Source organism: Dendrobates tinctorius, unplaced genomic scaffold (genome assembly GCF_039654945.1).
Source record: "Dendrobates tinctorius isolate UK_male_01 unplaced genomic scaffold, ASM3965494v1 ptg000342l, whole genome shotgun sequence".
NCBI lineage: Eukaryota > Metazoa > Chordata > Amphibia > Anura > Dendrobatidae > Dendrobates > Dendrobates tinctorius.
This window is the reverse complement of record NW_027362008.1, coordinates 4148759-4164872: the sequence shown is the minus strand read 5'-3', so window position 1 is coordinate 4164872 and position 16114 is coordinate 4148759. Positions and strand designations below refer to the sequence as shown.

The following is a 16114-nucleotide window of genomic DNA, read 5'->3' as shown; positions in this document are numbered from 1 at the left end:
ATCTCACAGCGTTAATAGATCATGAAGCTCTGAGCACAAAACTGCCATGTCTTGGAATAAAAAAATCCAAAAAAGAGATGACCTAGCTTAACGATGAAGTGAAAAAACAAATTCTTTGTTCACTCAGATTTGAAAAGACGATAAAATATCAGCATGGAGAGATTCCAGTACATAATCAGCGATACTCAATTCATGGAGAATAACTTCTCTGAAAATCCTTAAAAACAGGGAGGAAATGGTTGAGGAGGTAAAAGTGGCTGGGACCCTAGGAGGTAGCGACCATGCTATTTTAGAATTTTGGATAACTAGAGGCGGAAGACCTGTGAAGACTCAGACGTCAACGTTAGATTTCAGAAAGGCAGATTTTAAGGGATTCAGAAAGAGAATTGGAGGGATCCAATGGCTGGATATCCTTAAAGACAAAAATGTCCAGGAAGGATGGGAAATCTTGAAAAATGAAATTCTCAAAGCACAGTTGTTAACAATTCCGAAAAGAGGGAAGAATAGGAAGCATTTAAGGAAACCAGGATGGATGAACACAGAACTTAAGCACATGCTAAAAAGGAAGAAAAAAATGTTTATAAAATGGAAAGAGGGAGGCATATCTAAAGAAGAATATAATGCTGTCTGCAGAACCTGCAGGGCACAAATCAGATTATCTAAAGCTGAAAATGAATTGAGACTTGCAAGAGATGTCAAAAGCAATAATAAAGGATTTTGGGGATATGTCAAAAGTAAAAGAAAAGTCAAAGATGCTATAGGATTTTTACAGGATGAAAATGATGAAATGGTAAGACAGGATGTTGAGAAGGCTGAACTTTTAAATTCCTATTTTGCATCTGTTTTCTCTCAGAAAGGAAATGTAACATCAACTGTTATTCACTGTCCTATTAAGGGAATAGAAGAATCCAGGATATCTATAAACAGAAAGATAGTGAGGAAACACTTAGCTAACCTAAATGAATTCAAGTCTCCAGGTCCAGATGAATTACACCCCAGAGTACTGAAGGAGATAGCAGAAGAAATTTTTGAACCCCTCTCCATAATCTTTGAAAATTCTTGGAGAACAGGAGAAGTGCCAGAAGACTGGAGAAGAGCAAATGTTGTTCCTATCTTCAAAAAGGGGAAGAAGGTGGACCCAGGCAACTATAGGCCGGTGAGTCTGACTTCTATACCAGGAAAGATCTTTGAACAAATTATTAAACAACATGTATGTCAATACTTGGATAAGAATGAAGTGATTAAACAGAGTCAGCATGGGTTTGTAAATAATAAGTCATGTCAGACTAATTTAATTTCCTTCTATGACGGTATCACTGATTGGGTGGATCAAGGAAATGCTGTAGATATAGTATATCTTGACTTCAGCAAAGCATTTGACAAAGTCTCTCATACAATCCTTATTGAAAAAATGACTAAGTATGGAATGGACAAGGCAACTGTTAGGTGGATTCATAACTGGCTTAGTGATCGGACCCAAAGAGTGGTCGTAAATGGCTGCACATCCAGTTGGAAGAATGTCTCAAGTGGGGTACCACAGGGCTCTGTCCTGGGCCCTGTATTGTTCAACATCTTTATCAACGATTTAGATGAAGGAATTGAGGGTAAACTGATTAAATTTGCTGATGACACAAAGCTAGGAGGGATAGCTAATACTAGAGAAGAGAGAGAGAGGATTCAAAAAGATTTAAATAAACTGGAGAATTGGGCAGCAACTAACAGAATGGTTTTTAACAGGGAGAAATGCAAAGTACTACATCTGGGCAATAAAAATGAAAAAAGCATATATAGAATGGGAGGAATAGGGCTAAGTGACAGCACATGTGAAAAAGACTTGGGTATACTAATAGATCACAGACTGAATATGAGTCAACAGTGTGATGCAGCAGCAAAAAAGGCAAATGCAATTCTAGGATGTATTAACAGAAGCATACAGTCTAGATCACGTGAAGTAATTATTTCCCTCTACTCCTCTTTGGTCAGACCTCATCTGGAATATTGTGTCCAATTTTGGGCACCACATTTTAAAAAAGACATCAACAAACTGGAGCAAGTTCAGAAAAGAGCGACCAGAATGGTGACCGGTCTGCAAACCCTGTCTTATGAGGAAAGGTTGCAGGATTTGGGAATGTTTAGTTTGCAAAAGAGAAGACTGAGAGGAGACTTAATAGCTGTCTACAAATATCTAAAGGGCTGTCACATTGTAGAAGGATCAACTTTATTCTCATTTGCACAAGGAAAGACTAGAAGCAATGGGATGAAGCTGAATGGGAGGAGACACAGATTAGATATTAGAAAAAACTTTTTGACAGTTAGAGTGATCAATGAGTGGAACAGGCTGCCACGAGAAGTGGTGAGTTCTCCTTCAATGGAAGTCTTCAAACAGAGGCTGGACAGACATCTAACAGGGATGATTTAGCGAATCCTGCTTTGAGCAGGGGGTTGGACCAGATGGCCCAGGAGGTCCCTTCCAACTCTACGATTCTATGATTCTATGATTCTATGATTCTATGAAAATCAAATTAATTGGGAAAATCCAAACAGTTAAGCGATTTTGAATTTTGCTGATCTGACCCATGTTATAAAACAATCTTATCATTTATTGTGCATAATCAATGCCGTATGAGGGGAAAAGTGAGAAACTGCTAAACTTGCTATTCTTGTTCATCTTACCTCACTAAAAAACTGAATTAAAAAATCATGTATCCCGATGCTATACCAAAATAACTAGTTTGTTACCCAAAAACATGTCCTCATACAGATCTGCAGTCAGAAAAATACAAAGCATTGACTCACAATGTGACAGCTATAAAAAATGTATTGTGATTTTCTTAGATATGAACATAATCATATCAGCACACAGAATAAAGTAATCATGTCAATTATACTGCTGGACGAACTCCATAAAAATAACAACTATTTCCAATTCATAGCTGTTTGTTTCTGCTTCCCAGCAAAACAATGAGATAAATAATAACTAGAAAGGCATATATAACCAAAAACAAAGCCTCAATCAGCGTCACCTACAATAAACCGAAAAATAAATAAGTGAAGTTTATGAGAATATGGTGATGATATCGTCCACCAAATAAAGATACCATGACAGTTATACCCAACAGTGACTGGGGTTTAAAAAAATATTAAAACAAATTCAGAATTTACGTGTTTTTCTTTCATTTTGCCTCCTAAATAATGTAAAAGTGATCAAAAAGTTGCATGTACAACAAACTGTTAACAACAAAAGCTACAGATTTTCAGGCAAAAATAAATCTTCATACCACGCCACTAACAAAAAATTGTAAAACAGTATAAAAATGGTTTTTTTTTAAAGTGTATATTGTACAAAACATAAAAAACAATTAAGATTATACAAATTTACCAGCACCATATTAGTACTGACCTACTGAATGCAGTTACTGCTTTATTTTTTCAGCACATCAGATAACACAAACTTTAAACTACAAATAAATGTTACAATTACTGTTTTCTTTATTTCTCTTGCAAAAAAGTGCTTATAAAATCATGCTAATAAGTTCCACTTAAAAAGTGTATTGACAAATATAACTGATACTTAAAAAACACTTTTACATCTATATTGCCCAAAAAAGAAAGGTATGGCTAATGTAACAAAAAAGCCATGATCCAGAAGTGAAAACACAAATTCTTTATTCACTCAGATGTGAATAGATAAAATATCAGCATGAATGGTACATAAGATTGTGTTATCAACGCGTTTCAGGTGTCCCAGCACCCTTTGTCATGATAACAGGCATTGTTCGAGAAAGCACTAATATGCTGAACACTAGTGAAAGACAATTAACATATCTAATTAACGTAAATGAATTACAAGTGAAGACATACATGGCTAAAATCAGGAATTTGAATTCCACATGGCATAAAGGCGAGAATGTATTTCAATTGCGCAGAACAAACGCAGTATATTGTAAATTCTTCTTAGCAGCCACAGTACAGAAGTAGAGAAATATACATTTATATAAGGGAGCAAATGAAAGAACCATAATTGTAAAAATTGATGTTGAGTTTTTACAAAACAACCAAAGAGGAAAATACAATTTCACTCTGGAACAGAGTGAAAATCATATGATGGATCAAACGTCAGAATGAAAAATTACAGCCATCTACTCAGACTAGAGGATAGAAAAGCCACTTTCAGGCTATGTGCCCACATTGCAGTTTTGAAGTAGAATATTCCTGAGGAGAAACGCACACCCTTAGCTGGAAAAACGCATGCAGTTTTGAAGATTTTAGCAATTTTGATGCATTTGTCATATGTTTTAACATGCGATTTCCTATGCGCTTTTGCAATACAAGTGTATGTATGCATAATCGCATGCGATTCCACAAAATTAATGAACATGCTGTGTTTTTTACCGCTAAGCAATTCCGCAGCAGTAAAATACGCACCATTAGCACAACATGTGCGGAATCAATTATGATAACATGGAATGATTTTCTTAAGCATTTCAGCGGCAGAATCACTTGTTTAAAATCACCACGGAAACTCTGAAAAAGCGCAATGTGGGCACACAGCCTTACAAAGACATTTTTTCTATTATATTATTCTCAATTTCTCAAGAACAACATGGGAAGGGAAGCAAAAGACCAGAAAAAGCCATACACCTGACAAATGCTATTGAGAACTCTTCTATTAGAAGTGGAAAGGAAGAACAAAGATGAAAGAATCTAATTAATAAAAATATTGGAGAAAGAGAAACCAATCACAAACTAAAATGTTTCTATACTAATGCACAAAGCATGGGCAACAAACAAGGAGAATTGGAACTACTAACACAGGAACAGAAATATGATGTAATTGGAATCACTGAAACTTGGTGGGACAATACACATGATTGGAATACAAGACTAGAAGGATACAACTTATTTGCAAGAAACAGACTAGATAAACGAGGAGGGGGTGTCGCATTGTATGTTCGAAACGCGTATATCTGCACAGAGATTGAAGCTTCAGAGACTGGGAGTTCTGTGGAAACTGTTTGGGTAAGAATACAAGGACAGAACAATGGAAAGGACACCATTGTAGGCATTTACTACAGGCCGCCTGTGCAAGCCGAAGATATAGATGAACTCTTTATGCATCAGATGGCCAAGTTCTCCAAAAAATATGACATAGTTGTCATGGGAGATTTCAACTATCCAGACATTTGTTGGGAATCTCTCTCAGGCAAAACTAACAGGTCAAGGAAATTCTTATCCTCTCTTGCTGACAACTTTATCTTCCAAAAGGTAAGGGAGAAAACAAGGGGAACTGCTACCTTGGATCTAATCCTTATAAACAGGGAGGAAATGGTTGAGGAGGTAAAAGTGGCTGGGACCCTAGGAGGTAGCGACCATGCTATTTTAGAATTTTGGATTACTAGAGGTGGAAGACCTGTGAGACTCAGACGTCAAGGTTAGATTTCAGAAAGGCAGATTTTAAGGGATTCAGAAAGAGAATTGGAGGGATCCAATGGCTGGATATCCTTAAAGACAAAAATGTCCAGGAAGGATGGGAAATCTTGAAAAATGAAATTCTCAAAGCACAGTTGTTAACAATTCCGAAAAGAGGGAAGAATAGGAAGCATTTAAGGAAACCAGGATGGATGAACACAGAACTTAAGCACATGCTAAAAAGGAAGAAAAAAATGTTTATAAAATGGAAAGAGGGAGGCATATCTAAAGAAGAATATAATGCTGTCTGCAGAACCTGCAGGGCACAAATCAGATTATCTAAAGCTGAAAATGAACTGAGGCTTGCAAGAGATGTCAAAAGCAATAATAAAGGATTTTGGGGATATGTCAAAAGTAAAAGAAAAGTCAAAGATGCTATAGGATTTTTACAGGATGAAAATGATGAAATGGTAAGACAGGATGTTGAGAAGGCTGAACTTTTAAATTCCTATTTTGCATCTGTTTTCTCTCAGAAAGGAAATGCAACATCAACTGTTATTCACTGTCCTATTAAGGGAATAGAAGAATCCAGGATATCTATAAACAGAAAGATAGTGAGGAAACACTTAGCTAACCTAAATGAATTCAAGTCTCCAGGTCCAGATGAATTACACCCCAGAGTACTGAAGGAGATAGCAGAAGAAATTTTTGAACCCCTCTCCATAATCTTTGAAAATTCTTGGAGAACAGGAGAAGTGCCAGAAGACTGGAGAAGAGCAAATGTTGTTCCTATCTTCAAAAAGGGGAAGAAGGTGGACCCAGGCAACTATAGGCCGGTGAGTCTGACTTCTATACCAGGAAAGATCTTTGAACAAATTATTAAACAACTTGTATGTCAATACCTGGATAAGAATGAAGTGATTAAACAGAGTCAGCATGGGTTTCTAACTAATAAGTCATGTCAGACTAACTTAATTTCCTTCTATGACGGTATCACTGATTGGGTGGATCAAGGAAATGCTGTAGATATAGTATATCTTGACTTCAGCAAAGCATTTGACAAAGTCTCTCATACAATCCTTATTGAAAAAATGACTAAGTATGGAATGGACAAGGCAACTGATAGGTGGATTCATAACTGGCTTAGTGATCGGACCCAAAGAGTGGTCGTAAATGGCTGCACATCCAGTTGGAAGAATGTCTCATGTGGGGTACCACAGGGCTCTGTCCTGGGCCCTGTATTGTTCAACATCTTTATCAACGATTTAGATGAAGGAATTGAGGGTAAACTGATTAAATTTGCTGATGACACAAAGCTAGGAGGGATAGCTAATACTAGAGAAGAGAGAGAGAGGATTCAAAAAGATTTAAATAAACTGGAGAAGTGGGCAGCAACTAACAGAATGGTTTTTAACAGGGAGAAATGCAAAGTACTACATCTGGGCAATAAAAATGAAAAAAGCATATATAGAATGGGAGGAATAGGGCTAAGTGACAGCACATGTGAAAAAGACTTGGGTATACTAATAGATCACAGACTGAAAATGAGTCAACAGTGTGATGCAGCAGCAAAAAAGGCAAATGCAATTCTAGGATGTATTAACAGAAGCATACAGTCTAGATCACGTGAAGTCATTATTTCCCTCTACTCCTCTTTGGTCAGACCTCATCTGGAATATTGTGTCCAGTTTTGGGCACCACATTTTAAAAAAGACATCAACAAACTGGAGCAAGTTAAGAAAAGAGCGACCAGAATGGTGACCGGTCTGCAAACCCTGTCTTATGAGGAAAGGTTGCAGGATTTGGGAATGTTTAGTTTGCAAAAGAGAAGACTGAGAGGAGACTTAATAGCTGTCTACAAATATCTAAAGGGCTGTCACATTGTAGAAGGATCAACTTTATTCTCATTTGCACAAGGAAAGACTAGAAGCAATGGGATGAAACTGAATGGGAAGAGACACAGATTAGATATTAGAAAAAACTTTTTGACAGTTAGAGTGATCAATGAGTGGAACAGGTTGCCACGAGAAGTGGTGAGTTCTCCTTCAATGGAAGTCTTCAAACAGAGGCTGGACAGACATCTGACTGGGATGATTTAGCGAATCCTGCTTTGAGCAGGGGGTTGGACCAGATGGCCCAGGAGGTCCCTTCCAACTCTACGATTCTATGATTCTATGATTCTATGATTCAATAACAATCATAGAAAGAAGAAAAATACATTTCTCTCTATCATACACTGAGTGTCATAGAGTAATAGTAAGAGACACAGATCTAAAAACACAATTTCAACAGAGGAGGGTAAAAGTACCTAGGTGAAAGCAAAAATGAAAACAATTTGATTCAAAACCAGATCTACATCGCATAAAAAAACACAGATAGCAATATGCTCCTGCATAACAATCCACATAAACTAGCGAGGAACAAGCCGCAATTGCGAAAAATACTTTATATCTTAATCATATAGTGGATGGTGTTAAATATTCCTAGATGACAAAGAAAAAACATTCACATTCAAAACAGGATGAATAACGCATGGAAAAACACACATAACCAAAAGTAAAATATAACGATGCACGTAAGTTGACTGGGAACAAGCCGCAATTGCAAAGAAAGATTTTCATCTTGGTCATATAGTGGATCGCTTGACAACTTCACTTGCTAATTTCACTTGGTAATGAGCTGGTGGGAAGAGCTGTATATTTATACTGTAAATAATCCATTTAAAGATTGTGTCTATTGGTAAGGCAGATACATAGATGATATCATTATCATCTGGAATTCTGATGTATCTGCCATACAGGATTTTAATTTTTATATTAATTGCAATCCCTTGAATTTAAAATTTGTGGTCCGCCATAAAATTTCATGCATTGATTTTTTTTATTTGATTTTACAAGGAATTTCAGGTAAACCTGTAGTAACACAAAAATTTAGAAAGAACACAGCAGGCAATGCTATACTCCATGGAAAAAGCCATCATCCTAAACATACAATTAAAAGTATACCTGTTGGGGAGATGACAAGAGCTAAATGCAATTGTAGCACAAATACAGATTATCAACAGGAAGTTTCTAACATTAAGCAGCGATTGACCCAAAGGGGTTATACCCAATGGAGTTTAAGCAAAGCTGAAAACATTGTGGCTCAAAAACCGCGATTCAAACCTAAGTGTAACACACATGAACATTCAGTCACTCCTGTAACATTGGTCTCGCAGTGTAGTAACCAGTTTGCCTCTATTGAACGAATTATTCAAAATAATTTATCTGTATTAAAAGAGGATCCAGATATAGATAGTATTATAGGGAAAGGATTTAGAATAGACTCTAGGAGAGCACCATCTTTAGGTCAGAGCCTTTTGCCAAGTTTTTTGAATATGTCTCAAATTCAATCCACAAATTGGCAGAAAACCAAGGGTTTTTATAAGTGTGGCGCTAAGTCCTGTAAATACACTAAAGAGAGCTCTAGCTTTGGAGATTCTAGTGAAAGCAAGAATTTTGCTACTAAAACCTTTATCAATTGTAGCACTAAAACCTTGGTATATATTATGGAGTGCACCTTCTGCCATCTAAAACATGTTGGAAGCACAAAACGCAAGCTGAAGAAAAGAATTGGGGAACACATCTATGACACAGAGAATATTAACATGGAAAGGAACACATCTCAGGTGTCAAAACATTTTATTGAATGTCATAAAGATGACCTGAAAACACTTCTGGTGTATGCAATTGAAAAAATACACACACCCATCAGAGGGGGTGATACGGAGGTTACATTACAAAATAGGGAAGCCTGGTGGATTTTCAAACGTAAGCAGTATAATTGACTTGTTCACTTTATTCTGTGTGCTGACATGATTATGTTCATACCCAAGAAAATCACAATATGTTTTTTATAGCTGTCATATTGAGAGTCATTGCTTTTTATTTTTCTGAATGCAGATCTGCATGAGGACATGTTTTTGGGTACAAAACTAGTTGTTTTGGTACAGCGTTGGGATACATGATTTTTTTAATTCAATTTTTTAGTGAGGTAAGATGAACAAGAATAGCAAGTTTAGCAGTTTTTCACTTTTCCCTTCATGCGGCATTCATCGTGCACAATATATGATAAGATTGTTTTATAACATGGGTCAGATCAGCAAAATTCAAAATCGCTTAACCGTTTGGATTTTCCCAATTAATTTGAATTTCAAAGAAGTTATTCTCCATGAATTGAGTATCGCTTTTTAAGTACTGGGATTAGTGATGAGCGAGCACTAAAATGCTTGGGCACTCGTTGTTCGGGTCGAGCAAATTGTAATACTTGGGTACTCGGACAGAACAACGAGCCCAATATAAGTCTATGGGAAACCCGAGCATTTTTGCTGTGATCCCCCAAGGGGGTCATTTTAAGGTCTAGAAACATCTGAAAATGATTTAAACACTGCTCAAATGAAATGGGGAATTCATGGGGATCGCCCCTGGAAGCATTCCTGACTCCTAGTTCACAGCTTTAAATATTTTTTTCCGAGATTCATACCATAGTCATATGCACCCCATTAAACACTTGGAACCCACATACTGGATGGGCCCAGGAAAAAAATACACTTCACCATATTCATACGGTTCTCCCCTACTCTTTTGTTTACAGAGTGACAGCAATGTCTGCCCTGCTGCATAGTCCTATGCACCCCATTACACCTTGGTACCCACATACTGGTTGGGCCCAGGAAAATACACTTCAACATATTCATTTCGTACTACTGTAAAGCAGCTCTGTTGATGTATGGAGACTAAATGATGTGTGCTCAGTGTATAAACAGCCTTTTTGTTGCTCAAAGCAGCGATTAAGATAAAACTCTCTGGTTAGTTGCTCCTTGGAAAAACCTAATGGAAGGAACCGGGTGGGAGTTTGTAATGAAGTGGGAAAATCACGTGAAGACAATATGTGAATATAATTGCTCAATTTTTTTGTATGCAACCGGGTACTCAGATAGGACACTAATTAGAGGATATAGTGAACCAACCAAGAGTTTCTATAAATAGATAAGATTTATGTTTTTGTCCATTGGCATTAGAGCTTTTTTGATAAAATACGGGTAGCGGGAGAATACAGAAGTACTGCGTGTATGGATGTGATTGAAATGTCAGACAATGCCTGCCATTTTCTGAAGTCTGTTTGTGGTCGGTGTCTGATATTCTCCTGGTGACCCTTTGCTACCCCTGAGGACTGAGGAAGAGGCCGCCCTAGTATACCCATGCCAGACAACCCTGGACTGCTCAACCCGTAATGACCTCCTGCCTTTCTTCTGTTATCCTGAGACATGTACCCTTCCCTGATGTGCGGAACCGGGAGCCTTGCATAACTGTTTCGTTTATGTACCATGTCTTGTTCAAGTAAACTTTATGTCTATACCTGAAGTGTGCGGTGTCATGTCATTCTGCCTCCTCGTCCACATGCTCAGCTGCCACAGACCCCGGTCGCTACTCTTCCCTAGTCTGGGTAGGCCTGGGTCCCCCCTGTGGTCCAGTGGGTCCACATTCCATCCCCACTTGGGACGCTCACCCCACATCGTCGTGGTCGTCGACGTGGAGGTGTTGGCTCGGCAGCGAACTCGTCACTAGTCGTGACATCCAGTTATCATCTGTCTATGTGGTCACAGTCCTATGGCTAATGGTCAGTTCCTACAATTCCCAGAAAATCTGAAGGACATGCATTCTCTTCCCTTTTGAGGTGAAATGTTCTAACATCTTTTTAGAAAAATATCTTTTGAATATGAACTCATGACTATTAACTTAGAGCACATTGACTTTTGGAAAGCACCCCTGTATTCCTGTCATTTTTCATTTAATTTTATCTTGTGTCCGAGGATGTGGTTGACAACTCATTGTATAACCTATCTTTTTATGTCAACGATTGTGTAACCTCCCTTTCTATTTTGCCAATTCTTATGTATTCTTCATTTCTTTTTGATCTTGTTATGTAAAAGTTCACACTGTCAATAAACCTTAGAGACGATTTGGAAACACAGCGAGCAGTCTGTCTCTCTCATTATGCTTCATTGCATGGGTACCCATAAGACAGAAACTACCCAAGTAGAAATAGAAATCTCTTCTCCGACAATGTTAAATAAATTCAAATATAAAATCCTCTGATTTTACTATGAGTGCCAAGTTTTTTCCCAACAAAGGCACAGTGAAGTCAGAGGTCTGGTGATGCTGGAAGTCCTGGCCACCCACAAGAATGATAGTGAGACTTTACATTGAGACATTTTATACCAGAATCTGTTATGAATTGGGAACTCAGGCAGTAAAATATTTTTGAGCACAAAGGGCAATCATATTCAGTCACTCAAGAGTTTTGTTTTCAAATTATTAGAATTTGTGCTGACTCATAATGATTTTATTTTTTACTGCATGCTTTCCAAAAAGTAAAAGACACATCTCTTCTTACTATAAGAATATTGTCTTTAAATTGTAAGAATAATTTGATATGTAATAGAAATGGATTGTTCAAATTAAGTATCTTTCTCCAAAAAATATATACAGTATACAAGTCACGGCAACTGGTGAATCCATTGCTGTATCAGCTGCCTGGTTATACCAGGGTCCTGCAAATTGAAAGGAATTGTGTGCAAAGCAAAAGCACAAGGATTGTCACCAGCTGCAATAATTCTTGTCAATCAAAATCATCCTGTATTTGTAAAAAATCTTGAGTCCTGTATAACCAAGGGAGTTTTCTTAACCAATGGGCATAATATCCAGTGCAAATAGCAAGATGGAGGCTCAGCATATTTATCAAATTTGGGAATAAAGTACCAGTATTATTTTTTTAGTGACAAAAAGACTGGCACTTCCAAGCTAATGTGAACAGGAGCCAACTAGCTGCAGTTACCTTCATTTTCAATAAACAAAAAAGATGCACTCTGTAGTGCTAAAGCATGTCAATGTGAAATATGTAGAATGTGAATAGCAATACCATGACAATTCCTTTTCTATATCACTTTTTATGTTTTGTTACTTTTATGAAAAAAACTGACTTAAAAAATGTTTTGGGAGTGTCCCATGTTCGTATACCCGTAACTTCTATATTTTTTTCTGTTTTTCTCGAGACAAACTTTAGTAAGATTCAAGTCTGTTTTATTCATTTATTGAGCTATTTACAATAGTTCACAGTCTGCTTTGTAGACATTATTGATTAAAAAAACAAATATCATATTGCAGTTTGTCATAGATTCAACATATCAGGTTGCTTCGGTCTCTGAACATTCCTCGGCTTTCCATGGCAAGTGCATAAATTTTAGAATGTCAATGGCCGAGCCTCTCTTAGAGGCATTTATTTGAAGCAGTTCCCAGAACATTACTCTGGCCTCCACTGAAATTTTCTTCCACTTTTTTGGAGCTTTTGACAGATCCCTTCCAACCTGCCACCAGGCAAACTCTTTATAATCTCGATCACCGCGTTTTGCCCCATGCCAAGGAAAGAGTCCAGAAAGAGCATAATAAATGACTACACCAAAAGCCCAGACATCAAGACTAGGATGTAGCAACAACTGTTCTCCTGGTCTAAGGCAGCAGAGCTCTGGAGCAGTGTAGGGTTTATACCAGGGCACAAAAGGAACAAATGTGCCCTGGAGCCTGGTGAGTCCAAAGTCTGCCAGCTTTATCCAGTGACATTCTGCATCCATCAGAAGAATATTATTCGGCTTGATATCCCGATGAACCATTCCTCTGTTATGCATAAAGTCCAGAGCACTGGCGATCTGAGGAACACAACGCTTCAACATGTCCTCCTGCATGCCGACCTAAGAAAAAGACAACACAGAAGATTACACAGCTGAACAGCAGAAGGGAAAACATATCTGATATAAAAGAACAGAAGACTTATAGATATCTTCTACTAGTAGATATAATTCCTGCAGACATCAGTTCTACTCTGCTATTAATCAGATATCCTCTATAATGTGAGATTTCCACTAAAAATTAAATATCTCTCACATAGAGGATTTTACTAGCTCACACATACTCATACAACCTAAACCTGCCTAATTATGGGGGTCCCATACTGCTACTTACAGAAATATGAGTTTATTAAATCTGAGGAAATAGGGTAATGTTAGATGTCAGATCTACAATAAAGACCACTAATTTTTTTCTTCAGCAGTATGAATAATGCTTGAATATGTAAAAGTGGAGAACAGCTTAAGATCTTACTTTAGGTACAAGGATGGACTGGAGATTTCCGGCCGGTGCCACTTCCTGAACAAACACAAAATCCCTACTGGTATGGAAGAAGATGTCGTGAGTAAATATGATGTTCCGATGAATGCTGAGGGTTTGTGAAATGCAATATTCCAGAAAGAAGTTGTCTTCTGGAGTCTTCTTCTTTGCCATCATTTTAATTGCCACGGTCTGTCCTGTTGAATAAACATTATAATTGTTAATGTTCATCCTCATCATATTCCATAACACTTTTAAAACCATATAAACAACCTGATCAATCACTTTACACAGGAGCATTCATAAGACTAGAGGGTAGTGGTGCAGAATACTAATGACACGTTGTAGATAGGATACAACTAGGGTCATACTTAATGATTGTTAACAAGTACAGTTTGTCAGGGTACAAGCAGATTTCAATTTCATCTTTCACATTCATCTAAAACCACCCTGATGGCTCAGTCATCTTCATAGTCATCATCCATCATCATCATCTCACCTGAATGTTTGTGTTTTCCCATGTGTACATTTCCAAAAGATCCAGTCCCAAGTTCTAGCAAAAGTTCAAAGTGGTCAGTCACTTCCATCATCTTCAGGTTCTTGGAAGTTTCTGATATCAGATGAAGAAGGTGTTTTGCCGTGTTCTTGCTTGCTTCCTTGATGTTGGTGGCCATTCTGAATAAAATGAAATGAGATATGGCATTGAATAAAGCATGAAACATCTTTGAGACCCATAATAACATACTGTAATCACCTCGTGTAAACTGCGACTAGAAATGCACAATTGTATAATAGTGTGCAGTCACTGTAATAATGTTCCAGCATTGCATAATTCCCCAGGGATCTGCAGTAATACCATCTACTATATGCTGTGCTATACTTATCATATATTCACCTTTGTAGATGGAGATTGAAGATGTCTACTGCTACTGAAAGAGATGATAGTCGGTGCTGAACTCCTCCTGTACACCAACAAGTCTACAGCTTGATGCTCCTCAGAGGCCAGTTCTGACCACAAATAATACCTGGAGTGAAGTAGATGTCACTGAGAGGAGGAAACAGTTTATATCTGGGAAGAGCAGGGGGTTGTTAATTAGTGGGATATTGTCATTGGCCAAGACTTACTGTCTCCATTTACATATAAACTGACATTTATAAATCTCTCCAGGGAGAATGCTGGTTTGGGACAACACAAAGGGATAGAAATTTCCTGTGGTGCCCTGTGATACTATTCACCATTGTGCTGATAATTAGGTAAACTAAAGAGAGAAATGTTATTCATTGTATTATTTCATGATAGTTTCATGAAGTCAAGAGACAAAATTTCTAAAATATGCAATGACCATGGTATTGAAATTGTTAGGGCCACTGCTATGATTACCTGATTAATAGCTGCTGAGTGCAGTGTTTGCTTCAAATTGCTCAATTGTATTATTTATTAATATAGTAAGGTGTTCCATGCTTCATACATCTTGTATATACGTGTGTAATTCATGTAAATGGGGGCTATAACAGTCTTCATTTCCATGCTATTAGACATCTAGTAGAAGTGGCTTTCTATATTTTATACAATATTAAAGATGTGCAAAATTGCACTGAGATATTGTGTTGATACTTATTTGGCGTGAATGCCACCCCCATGGCCATCCCGTCCAAGTGTACAACATATTGAAGAATGTAATACATGTGTTAGCTTTTTATAGCTGATTGATGTCTATTTTTTTATGATCTTCAGAAATTTACTGTTTTTACATCTACTGGAAATGCATTTGCCACGTTACCTTCACAGTAGCATAGCATCTTCATATCTGGTAACCCCTTCTTTTTTTTATTTACATTTAATTATAGAAGCATCCAGTGACTTTAGATTAAGACGGGTGAACGAGCCAATATTGAATAAAAACATTTCTTTAAAAAGTGTGAGTATGTCAGCAGAAGACATAATCAAGAGGTTTCTGTAAAGGATAATTACATCAACATCTCACTATTTGGTCAAGTGAAATGAAGATTTGGATGTAAGTAGATTTTTTTATTAAATTGGGTAAAGAACATTTACCTGTAGTCACAAGACATCTAACATAACTGTATTCATATCATGTAACAATGTAAATGCATCTAAATAAATTTCTATTGTTTCACTGCTAACCTCTACCACCCATGTACTGATGAGAGATGAGCAGATCTGTTTTTAGTCACAAAACAGGTTTGTTTTAAAATATTATTGGATGTTTAGTTGACTCAAATGATTTTATTTTTAATTTCATCCCTTTCCACCAAGTAAATGGCACCGCTATGGGTACAGGTCATGTACCAGTTTCTGCAAATTTATTTTTAGTGTAATGGGAGAATTTCCTTATTTGATGAGCTGATTTTGTACGCCAATCTCATTTTATTTTTGGAAAGGTTTATAAATTTAGCTTTATGAGATAGTGAAAAAAGTTTTCACATTATTTCATTTTTATTGTTACATACTGGAGCCAGTTTTGACCTTCACTATAGAACAT

General features: G+C 37.1%; 1 protein-coding gene across 1 annotated transcript; it reads right to left on the bottom strand.

Annotated features, from left to right (window-relative positions):
- Positions 1-12634: 12634 nt before the first annotated feature.
- LOC141074907 (serine/threonine-protein kinase SBK1-like) lies at positions 12635-14284 on the bottom strand. Its single transcript, XM_073562216.1, has 3 exons — positions 14110-14284; positions 13605-13807; positions 12635-13195 (listed from the first exon to the last, which is right to left on the bottom strand). The coding sequence occupies exons 1-3, from the start codon at positions 14282-14284 to the stop codon at positions 12635-12637; spliced, it is 939 nt and encodes a 312-aa protein (XP_073418317.1).
- Between the last annotated feature and the right edge of the window lie 1830 nt (positions 14285-16114).

What these genes read in the sequence shown, in the direction of transcription:
- LOC141074907 (XM_073562216.1), bottom strand. Translation starts at nt 14,284, where the DNA reads ATGGCCACCAACATCAAGGAAGCAAGCAAGAACACGGCAAAACACCTT. An exon ending in GGGAAAACACAAACATTCAG is followed by an intron (nt 13,808 to 14,109) that starts GTGAGATGATGA and finishes TTTATTCAACAG; the next exon opens with GACAGACCGTGGCAATTAAA. An exon ending in AGTCCATCCTTGTACCTAAA is followed by an intron (nt 13,196 to 13,604) that starts GTAAGATCTTAA and finishes TCTTTTTCTTAG; the next exon opens with GTCGGCATGCAGGAGGACAT.